Consider the following 12,140-nt stretch of genomic DNA (forward strand, 5'->3'; position numbering starts at 1 on the left):
GAACACACAACTAACCAGATAAATAACAGCTGAAAAAGATAAACCTGAAGGGGGCGTGGCTGTGGGAAGGGAGGGACGAGCCACTGGTGTGACATGATATGAAATAAACACTGTTTAGAACCTAAAAATAACTTTGAAAGGAGGTGAGTTAGACCTGTTGCAGGTATTCTTGTCATTATGTGAATCCACGACATGTAACAAAATAATCTCAAAACTTTACAATAGCATCCAAACTACCGTGTATTACAACGAGGTCCAACATGTGGCGGGAATTTTGTTGGAAAAACCTGGTGAGATTCTTCCTCACACCTGTTCAGGAGTTACATCTCCATATAAAGAACATATTCAGATCAAACATCCCCCTTACATGCGAATCCCTTTATCTTGGTGATATAGTTTTCTTTTTTTTTTTTTTTTTTTTTTTTTTTTTTTTTTTTTTTTTTTTTTTTTTTTTTTTTTTATTTTTTTAAATTCGAATTTAAAAAAAAAGGTGATATAGTTTTCAATAATTGACCAAAAAATGACGAGCCATTATGCTGGCAGCAGGATGAAAGTGGAACCTTCAGTCGTTGATGAATGGATCCATTATTTCATAGAATCTACACTATGAAGAAACTCATCATTTTCCCTCACGGTACAAAAAGACAAAGTTTACAAGATTTGGTCCAAATGGACGGAATATGTAAAAACAGTGAAATCAGATTTTAATTGACAAAATTTCTAAACTGGTGTGCCAACATTTGAAAAAGAAAGGTGTATGTTTGTTTCAGGTGGTAAAAGAACAATGAGGTGACGCCCCCTTTCTCATTTTATTTCTTTTGTCCCTTTCAATTTTCTTGTTCCTTTTTCTATGTTCAAAAATGAAAAACTCGGAAAAGACTATATAGACTGAGACACTTGGACTCTTCTCCGTTATCGTTTTTTGATCATTTCCTGTTCATTTTACTCAAGGAAGAACAATGAGGGAGGGGCCAAGGAAACTGTATAAATGTATAAGTGAGATGTTGTCCAAATAAAAAGCGAATTACAAAAAACGAAACACACTGTTTCATGCTCAGTAATAACTACTGACTCATCAGCATGCTGAAAGAGACAGAAGGGGAGGAGTCAGAGTCACTCACAGACAGAGTGGGAGGAGTTACGTACGAGTGGGATAAAACACGTAACAGGAGTAGGAGGAGTCACCCGCAGCCAGTGGGAGGAGTCAGAGAGAGAAGAATGGAGTCAGAGTAGAAGTAGGAGGAGTCATAAATGCCGTGGGCGGGGTTACAGAAAAAGATTCACAAAAGAAGTGGGAGGAGTCAGTTTGGTCACAGATGACGTGTGAGGAGTGGGAGGAGTATCAGAAGGAGTGGCTGGGGAGAAGCCAGTGATAGAGTGGGAGGAGTCACAGACAGGTGAAGAACATAAAGCAGGCGTTGCCATGGTTACCTTGTCGAGAGATGAAGGAGCTAGCTAGAGAGCCACGTAGCTTATATCCAGCTGTCAATGAGACAGAGTAGAAGAAGAAGAAGAAGCAGGAGTGAAGATGGAGGGGGAGGAGCTCTGTGTTTACATTAATTCACTCTCACAATGTGGGAGGGGTTAGTGTGGGAGAATCTAAAGTGGGAGGAGTTACCTGTTTCCACTTCCTGCCAGCTGCTGCTCTGACTGACAGGAGATCGACTCTGATTGGTGTAAAACGACTCCTCAGGACTGTCCACTTCCTCATCGACACACTTTATCCTCTTAGCAGAGCTACACAATAGATACAACAGAAACACACAATCAGAGCTACACTAAACAACACAACAGAGACACAACCAGTGTGTGTGTGTGTGTGTACCTGGATGAGGTACCAGGTAAGCTTCTCCTCATGGATCCTGGACTCATGCTATAATATGAAGAACTGTCGAGGTCCGCCAGAGAAAAGTTTGGTCCAGTACCGGCAGCAATGGGAGCTACACACACACACACACACACACACACAGAACCAGATTAACAGTCAGTATATATATAGTGTTAAAATGTATTATAGCTCCTCCTACTTTATTTAATTACAAAGTCTCTAAGTAATTAGAGAAATTATTTAATCAGGTCCCACCACTATAATTAATTCATAAACAGTCTCAGTGAAAACAGTGTAAACCCTACAACTATAACCAGTATGAACCAGTATGAACCAGTATGAACCAGTATGAACTAGTATGAACTAGTATGAACCAGTATGAACTAGTATAAACCAGTATAAACCAGTAAAAACCAGTATAAACTAGTATAAACCAGTATAAACCAGTAAAAACCAGTATAAACCAGTATAAACCAGTAAAACCAGTATAAACCAGTAAAACTAGTATGAACCAGTATGAACTAGTATAAACCAGTATAAACCAGTAAAACCAGTAAAACCAGTAAAACCAGTAAAACCAGTATAAACCAGTATAAACCAGTAAAACCAGTAAAACCAGTATAAACCAGTAAAACTAGTATGAACCAGTATGAACTAGTATAAACCAGTATAAACCAGTATAAACCAGTAAAACCAGTAAAACCAGTATAAACCAGTAAAACTAGTATGAACCAGTATGAACTAGTAAAAACCAGTATAAACCAGTATAAACCAGTAAAAACCAGTATAAACCAGTAAAACCAGTAAAACCAGTAAAACTAGTATAAACTAGTATAAACTAGTATAAACCAGTATAAACCAGTAAAAACCAGTAAAACCAGTATAAACCAGTATAAACTAGTATAAATTAGTAAAACCAGTATAAACCAGTAAAAACCAGTAAAACCAGTATAAACCAGTATAAACCAGTATAAACTAGTATAAACCAGTAAAACCAGTATAAACCAGTATAAACCAGTAAACACTGGAGGAAAAGTTGGACCATGTCCCAGTTTCACTACTGTTCTGCTCAAACTGGTGTTAAGCTAATGCTTAGACTCAGTCACCAGTTAACACGACCACCAGCTGCTTTAGAACACCAGTGGAGTTTTACTGCATCAGAGAGCACAGGGTTAGTGTGTGTGTGTGTGTGTGTGTGTTGAACAAAGACAACAATCCCCTTAAAGCACAGCCACATCCTCCTCTTCATCACTTCACTGACAGAGATGAAGAGCTGATGGTGCTGAGCTCAGCAGTATTCCCCCCACCCCCCCCCCCCCACAGTAATCTGATACTCTATCAGCACTAGCCGTAGGGCCGTGGTTCAGGTGGGGGGGGTGTCTTAGAGCAGCCTACTTGTTATAAGTGAGTGGAGGTTTTAGTATGAATTTTTTTAATTTGGTTTTTAGTTTGAACTTAATTTATGTGAACAGTGATGTCATAATTTCTTATGTCACCTGATCTCTGACATCACTGGTATAGAAGAGGGGGAGGGGCCTCAAGACTCTCTCTGGTTTAATAGGATATTGATCCACACAGATTCAATGGGAACAACGTCAAGGTCACCTGTGTGTGTGTGTGTGTGTGTGTGTGTGTGTGTGTGTGTGTGTGTGTGTGTGTGTGTGTTATTTTGCTCTGAAACTTTTCTACGCTGATGAAGCTCCAGTAACGAGCAGCTCTTTGGTTCCTCTTGGTCTTTCCTCTCTTTTTCTTGTATTTCCCTTCTTTGTCCTCTGTCTTCCCTTTGGTATTTCCTGTTTCCTCCTATTTCCTCTGTTTTCCTCCCTTTTTGTTTTCAATGTTTTCCTGTGTATTTCCTGTGTATATCTACTTTACTTCCTGTGTGTTTCCTTTGTATATTCTCTGTACTTCCTGCATATTTCCTGTGTATTTCCTGTGTACTTCCTGTTGTATATCCTGTTGTGTGTACGTACTCTGAGACACTCGGACCAGCTCTGCTACAGTAAAAACTCCTGGAGTAACGAAGCTGTCCTGGAAACCCAGAGGATAACCTGCAACGATGAACATTATTATTATTATCACATTATGGACCAATATAAAAATATACATCTTCATCACCATCATCATCATCATCACCACCACCATCATCACCACCACCACTCATTCCATTTGGGCTGCTGGACCCTGTCAGGGACTTGCCCCCCCCCCCAGGGTGCCACACCATGCAGCTCCTCTGGTGCCTCGTCATGTTGGTCACCAACAACTCCCTCTGGTACCTCTGGGCACATGGAAGTCCTCCTTCTTGCTCTCCTTCCACCAACTGTTCTCACCAACACCTCCACCTCACCACTCCCATCCTTCTCCTCACCCGCTTCCACTCCTCCCACAATCACACCACTCACTCCACCCACCGCCCCCCTCAATGGTCATTCAATCTGCTTCTTCTATGTCTCTCATAGTTTCCATAAGTTCTCCAGACCAAACACCTTCCACACTGTCTCCTCCCATCCACCACCCTCTCACCACTCGTACATGTCCGTTAATGAATCACTCTCTCACATCCACATATCACTCTCTCCTCAGTCACTCCATACGTGTTCTTCTGATGGTTGGTCAGACCTTCACACACTCCTCATATCTACTCACTGAGTCATTCTAAGTTCATCATCATCATCATCACCATTATAATCATCATCATCACCATTATAATCATCATCATCATCACCATTATAATCATCATCATCATCACCATTATAATCATCATCATCATCACCGTTCTCTGATGTTTCTTTAACGTCTGATTCGCCGGTCTGGTTGGGGCTCTCTGATTGGCTGACTTCTGTAGGAAAAACAAAAGGAGAGATTAGACACACACACACACACACACACACACACACACACACACACACACACACACACACACACACACACACACACACACACACACACACACACACACACACACACACACACACACACACACACACACACACACACACACACACAGGTTGTGAGATAGTCCGGGCTCGACTTTTCCACTTTCTGCTGAGTCAGATTTCCCAGAATGCTCTGCTGCTTGATTTAAAGGTTCAGGTTCATCGATCGGTCGCAGCACAGATAAAACATCTAGAAATATTACCCATCATCCTCTGGGGCACACTCAGTGTGTGTCTGATCAGTGTTAACGAGCAAAAGAGGAAGAGGAAGTTTACGCAGGAAACAAAGAGGAAATGCAAAGGAAAGAGGGAGGATATACAGAGGAAACAGGGAGGAAATAGGGATGAAATGAGGAGGAAACAGGGAGGAAATAGGGGGGAGCAGAGAGGAAATGCAGAAGTAACAGGGAGAAATAGGGAGGAAGCAGGGAGGAAACTAAGAGGAAGCACAGAGAAAACAAAGAGGAAACAATGAGGAAACAGGGATGAAACAGGGGGAAACAAAGAGGAAGCAAGGAGGAAATAGGGAGGAACCGCAGAGGATACAGGGAGGAAATAAAGAGGAAACAGGTTTCAGAGTGGAGCACATACTGACATTGATCTGATATAATACCATATCAGCAGGAATCAAACCTACTTTGGTTAATTAGTTGCTATTGCTATTAGTTAGATATCAATAATCAGACCCATTGATTTTTAACCAATGAGTCACATATTTAACATAAAACAGAATAAGATTCAACTATTGAATGAAATCAATTAGAAAACCCTGATAATATGAAGTTGTTTTTATGCTGATAGTAAATATTGGACTGTGACACTCATATCATCATCATCATCATCATCACTATTAGAACAGCTTCATGTACCAAACGTGTGTAATAACTACACACATATGAAAGCAAAGACACACACTAATGATTATTCTTCTAAAATTAATAATCTATCTATAAAAGCAAGGAATGTCTGTGTGTCTGTGTGTTCCTCAAATATCTCAGCATATCAGGATCAGACAGAGCTGAGAGTTTCAACATGGCTGCTGATTGGTTCAAGGGTGTGCAACGTTGGAATTGTTTGGACTGCAATGATACCGTTAATATATTATTTCATAAATGCAGCTTTGCAGAACAGCTCAATGTTAAGAAATTTGTTCATGTTGTCACAGGTTCTTCTCGAATAAAGCGAGTTCCTTCGATGATGATGTCATAGGTTTTCTCAGAATCCCATGCACAGATAAAGGAGGAGGGTTGGACATTTTAGCTAGCAATTCCTCCTTACATAACAGTCTTTTAATTAAATTTGATATTCTAATTTTTAATAATAAAGAAGAAAATTGATTTATGTAATGTGGGTCTAAAGCATGAAAGTCATGAAGTAATTAGATTACAAACAGTATAAGGTCTTTACCTGCTCTCTGTGAAGTGTCTTGCAATAACACGTGTTATGAATTAGTGCTATACAAATAAAGATTGATTGATTAGTTATTTAGAGACGTAATGGCCTCATTTAATATAAAAAACAAAAATCAACAAATGAAAGTTCATTTGTTGATTTTCTTTTTCTCAAAAAAAAAAAAAAACTTTATTTACTTTTTCCATCATCAAAAGTTTTCAAACAGTCGACACTTTAGCCTCAAGGTGTGAAAATATGTTCAAATGTAAATAAATATAATGATAAATAAGTCATTCACAGAGAAACATGGGGTAGTGGTTAGGGTTAGGGTTAGTGAAGGATAAAGTTGGTCACAACGAGTATTTTAGGTAAAATCTGGCATGAAATGAACTGTTTGGATGCAGAGCAGAGGTGGAGTTAGACACAAGTTCTCACACATTTGTGAATAAAGGAGTTCAACATCAGGTCAATCACTACAACATTTGTTCTGTTTGGTAGAGACCAAACGTATCGTTAGCCTCTCTGCTAACTAGCCTGATGCTAGTGTGTGTGCACTGTGTACAGATGTTTGAGGGCGTGTTTGTCTGCTCCGCACAATGTGCATGTGTGTTTGTGTGCGTGCGCTCCAGTGTTTGTGTGATTTGCGTGTGCACATGTATGTTAGTGTGTGAGAATAGACCATCCTACCTATGTGTAGCTGACCCCCACCAAACGAAAAACTCTGTGAAAATGGTCTCAATCGTTAGTACTGAAAGAATGACGCTAATACTTTACATGCTCTGAACCTGCAATACCAACAAAATGAAGTTATCATACTTTTCATCATAAAAACATAAAGTTTTAATCTGTGAAACTAAATGAGGAGATTAAACATTAGGAGCTCATTACTTTACAGCACTGTGGTACTTTTATCTTTTTATTTGTTAACATGTCTGTTGGGTATTTTAGGATGAGACACTATTCATTTTTATATTAGACATTTTTATTTAATATTATTTAATGTTGCACTAAAGTCTACAGTGACATTTTTTTTAATGTATTGCTTGATTGATCAAGCTAAGTAACAGAATCAGAATCAACTTTATTGACCAAGAGTGTATGAATATTTGTCTTGGTGACCTGAGCTCTGTCAGATAGTGTAACATTAAATAATAACAATCAACTAGAATAAAGAAAAATAAATAAAAAAAGAAGTATAAACATAAATATAAGAGTAGTTAGACTAATATGTGCAAACTAAATAAAATAACATGATAATAACAATAATAGTAATAATAATAATAATAAAATAAAAATACAATAATAATAATAAGATAATAGTCAGTAGTGCAGGTGAACATTTAAATGAAAATATTATGTACATGAACATTCACAGTGACAGGTTGATCAGGGTTGTTATGTTAGTTCCAGGTTATTTCACAGTAACAGAAACAGGTCTGACTCTCTTTGACTGTTTAGTGTTGATCACAGTGACAGCCTGGGGGAACAAACTGTTTTTATGGCGTACAGTGATCTGTAGCGTCTGCCAGAGGGGAGGAGTTTAAACAGATTGTGTCCAGGGTGGGAGGAGTCTGCAGTGATGTTACCTGCTCGTTTCCTGACCCTGGACAGGTATAAGTCTTGGATGGAGGGCAGATCAACACCAATGATCTTTTCTACAGTCCTGACTATCCTTTGTAGTCTGTGTCTGTCTAGTTTGGTTGTAGATCCAAACCAGACAGTGATGGAGGTGCACAGAACAGACTGAATGATGGAGGTGTAGAACATGATCAGCAGCTCCTGGAGCAGGTTGAACTTCCTCAGCTGATACAGGAAGTACTTCCTCAGCTGATACAGGAAGTACTTCCTCTGCTGTGCCTTTTTCCTGTTTGTGTCTATGTGGGAGGTCCACTTCAGGTCCTGTGAGATTGTGGATCCCAGGAACCTGAAGGAGTCCATGGTAGACACTTTGCTATTCAGAATGGTAAGGGGGGGAGTGGGGGGGGATTTCTTCTGAAGTCCACTGTCATCTCCACAGTCTTGAACGGGTTCAGTTCCAGATGTTTCTTACTGCACCAGAGATCCAGCTGTTCCACCTCCTGTCTGAAGGCAGACTCGTCCCCATCCCTGATGAGACGATGATGGTGGTGTCGTCTGCAAACTTCAGGAGTTTCACAGAGGGGTCCCCTGAGGTGCAGTCATTGGTGTAGAGGGAGAATAGCAGTGGGGAGAGAACACACCCCTGGGGGGCGCCAGTGCTGAGTGACCGGGTGCTGGATGTGATGTTTCCCAGCCTTACTTGCTGCTTCCTGTCAGTCAGGAAGTTGGTGATCCACTGACAGGTGGAGGCCGGCACTGTGAGCTGGGTGAGTTTCTGGTGAAGGATGTCCAGGATGATGGTGTTGAACGCAGAGCTGAAATCCACAAACAGGATCCTAGCGTAGGTCCCTGGGGAGTGGAGGTGGTGCAGGATGTAGTTCAGACCCATGTTGACTGCATCCTCTACTGACCTGTCCAGCAGGGGTCCTGTGATGTCCTTCAGGTGGCTCAGTACCAGCCTCTAAGTGTGTACTCACACTGGTAACCAGGGCCGTTCCTAACCAGCTCTGTACATGTGTGAAACCATGGGGGGCCATTGTCTGGCCTGCGTAGGTGTGAACTGCACCACAGGGGGGTTAACGGCCCGATGGTCCTGCTAGAAGAGGTGGTCCAAACAGCGTGCTAGACTGGCACGGTTGGCCGCGCATGCGCACGCACAACTCGACTCGACCTGTGCGCACAATGTGATGACGTTGGTACCGCGCGACGCTTTACGGCACATAAACATCTGCATTCCACAATGATAGCGGTGTCAGAAGTGCTCGTTAGCTGATATATATGAACAACACCACAGAGAACTCATGGAGGAAGAGGACAACATGACCATCAGGACTTCTCTTTGTTCAGCCGACAGCGGGACAGTAACGGAGTGTAGCAGCTCATCATCAGGTCTATCCGGGTATTTCCGAGGGTATAAATATACATATAAACACATATTACTGGTATATTAACCCATATAAACCAGAAAATATGGAAATGGTACATTGTACTGCTGCTAATGTATAAATAATATAAATATATATATATATGGTGTTTCAGTGTTCTGGGACACATACTCACTAACTCTGTAGAATGAAAACAAAGTGTAGTGTATTAATTTATTCATCTAAATGTAACCATAAACAGAACATCACAAATACAAGCCCAAATAAATGAAATGTCTGAAAGAAAGGTAATAATTTTCCAAACAAAAATCAATAAGCCAGAAATAAAGTGCAACCTTTTGCAAAATGTAACATGAACCTTAAAAACAAAACATTTAAACATTGGAAGTACAAGGATGGGAATATTATGACAGCAGAACCTGGAACAAGACTGTAAACTATTTATTTATTTTAATCTTATTTTATTTCTCTTCTTAGGTCGTGTCGTGTTAGTGAACATGTGTTAATACCAATTATCAGTATGTGGAGTTCCTGTTAGTCCTGCACAACTATAATGAATTGATCAGAAATCTACACGTGTCCTGTTCTCATAATACCAGTAATATGTTACACATTACAGCCGTAAAATGTCCCATTTCTATATGTTTTGGTTTATATGTGTTAATATACCAGTAATGTGTTTATATGCATGTTTATACCCTCAAAATTACCATGGAATTTTGTGTTTTACTCAAACCCCTCATCATCACGTCTCTGCAGAAGAAGACCCTCCACTGCACCTCAGCACTTTAACAACTCACTAATTTCATAATTTAAATAAACTATTTCTACCTTTGTTTTTCTGTTTACATGTTGTTTGCTTTGTATTTAATAAAATAGTTTCTCTAACAGTTAAATCTACACATTTATACTGTATATAATACACATACAGGATGATGTGTAACAATAATCAGTAAAATTAGCTGTAAACACATTTTGTAGAACTAAATATAAAGTTATGATGTGAACAGAAAGAAAGGAAGACGAGCCAGATAATTATAAACTTTAGAATATATCAATCAATCAATCAATCAATCAATCTTTATTTGTATAGCGCCAAATCATAACCAATGGTATCTCAAGGCACTTTACAGTAGAGCAGTCTTAAGGACGGACTCTTCATTTTATGGATACACACATATGCATATATACGTATATACACATACATATGTATCCCACACCCAACATGAATTCATCATGGCGGCAAGGAAAACCTTCTGTTAAGCAGCAGGAACCTTGTGTGGATCCCATTCCTATGATGAACAGCCATCCACGTTATGCTGTGTTGGGTGTGTGCAGAGGAAAGGGTGGAGACAGAGTTGTTGAGTCTCTGTAACTCCACACTGAGGATCCCACGGACCTGCAAGACAAAAGCCAGAAGGAGAACAGGAGCAAACACACAAGGGAAGAAGCAGACATAGAGGGAGTGTTTGAGAGAGGAATGGGACCCTCTCCGGTCCCTCTCTAACCTAAATGACCTCTCTCTTAACGCCCTCTCCAACCTCTCTCCAACCGAGCATGCCAGACCCCCCCCCCCCCCCCCCGGCAGTCTATGCCTATTGCATCTTAACTATGAGCTATGAGCTGGTTCCTAACTAAAAGCTTTACCAAAGAGGAATGTTTTGAGCCTAACCTTAAAGGTAGAGAGGGTGTCTGCCCCCCGAACCGTGGTTGGTAGATGGTTCCAGAGAAGTGGGGCCTGATAACTGAAAGCTCTTCCTCCTATACTACTTTTAGAGATGAATGGAACAACGAGTAGTCCAGCATTTTGAGAGCGTAGTGTTCTGGGGGGATTGTATGGCACTACAAGCTCCTTGAGATAGACTGGTGCCTGTCCATTTAGGGCTTTATAAGTGAGAAGAAGAATCTTGAATTCTATTCTATATTTTATGGGAAGCCAATGCAGAGAGGCTAATACAGGAGTAATGTGATCTCTTCTCCTAGTTTTAGTCAGTACACGTGCTGCAGCATTTTGAACCAGCTGAAGTGTCTTAAGCGACTTGCTCGGGCAGCCTGCTAAAAGAGAATTACAATAATCCAGTCTAGAGGTAACAAAAGCATGGACTAGTTTTTCGGCGTCGCCCTGAGACAGGATAGATCTGATTTTAGCAATGTTACGGAGATGAAAGAAGGCAGTTCTTGAAGTTTGTTTTATGTGAGAGTTGAAGGATAAGTCCTGATCAAATAGAACCCCAAGGTTTCTAACAGTTGTGCTTTGTGCCAGAGTAATGCCATCTAGGGCAGTTAGGCTAGCATAGGTTTCTCTAAGGTGTCGCGGGCCCAGTACAATGACCTCAGTCTTGTCTGAGTTGAGAAGAAGAAAATTTTGGTCCATCCAGGCCCTAATGTCCTTTAGACAGGCCTCAAGTTTAGATAGCTGATTTGTCTCACCTGACTTCATTGATACATACAGTTGGGTATCATCAGCATAGCAGTGGAAGTTAACAGAGTATTTTCTCATAACATTACCAAGGGGGATCATATAGATACAGAAGAGGATTGGACCTAGCACAGAGCCCTGAGGAACCCCGTAGCTTACTTTAGTGTACACAGAAGACCTATTATTCACGTGTACAAACTGGTACCTATCAGATAGGTAGGACTTAAACCAGTTTAGGGCAGTCCCTGTGATTCCAAGTAATTTCTCTAATCTCTCTAGTAGAATATAGTGATCTATAGTGTCAAAAGCTGCACTAAGATCTAATAAAACCAGCACTGAGAGTCGTCCTTCATCTGAAGCCCAGAGTAGATCATTAGTTACTTTAACTAAAGCAGTCTCTGTGCTGTGTTGAGCTCTAAAACCTGACTGGAAGTCCTCGAACAGGCTGTTGTTTTGAAGAAATTCACAGAGCTGAGCTGCCACAACTTTCTCAAGAATCTTTGAAATAAAAGGAAGATTAGATATAGGCCTGTAGTTTGCTAAAGTGCTGGAATCAAGAGTAGGTTTTTTGAGAAGGGGTTTGATTACAGCTACTTTAAAGG

General features: G+C 40.5%; 1 protein-coding gene across 1 annotated transcript in view; it reads right to left on the reverse strand.

Moving 5' to 3' along the window:
* Positions 1 to 1,075: 1,075 nt before the first annotated feature.
* Positions 1,076 to 12,140, reverse strand: part of nfia (nuclear factor I/A) — a 28,863-nt gene continuing 17,798 nt past the window's right edge. Inside the window, exons 3-8 of the mRNA XM_028443817.1 lie at positions 4,602 to 4,667; positions 3,802 to 3,879; positions 1,826 to 1,940; positions 1,619 to 1,737; positions 1,432 to 1,482; positions 1,076 to 1,083 (exon numbers count right to left, since the gene is read on the reverse strand). Of these exons, the coding sequence (XP_028299618.1) occupies positions 1,076 to 1,083; positions 1,432 to 1,482; positions 1,619 to 1,737; positions 1,826 to 1,940; positions 3,802 to 3,879; positions 4,602 to 4,667 (437 nt within the window). The remainder of the gene's footprint in view (positions 1,084 to 1,431; positions 1,483 to 1,618; positions 1,738 to 1,825; positions 1,941 to 3,801; positions 3,880 to 4,601; positions 4,668 to 12,140) is intronic.

Source organism: Gouania willdenowi, chromosome 4, assembly GCF_900634775.1.
Source record: "Gouania willdenowi chromosome 4, fGouWil2.1, whole genome shotgun sequence".
NCBI classification, from domain to species: Eukaryota; Metazoa; Chordata; class Actinopteri; order Blenniiformes; family Gobiesocidae; genus Gouania; species Gouania willdenowi.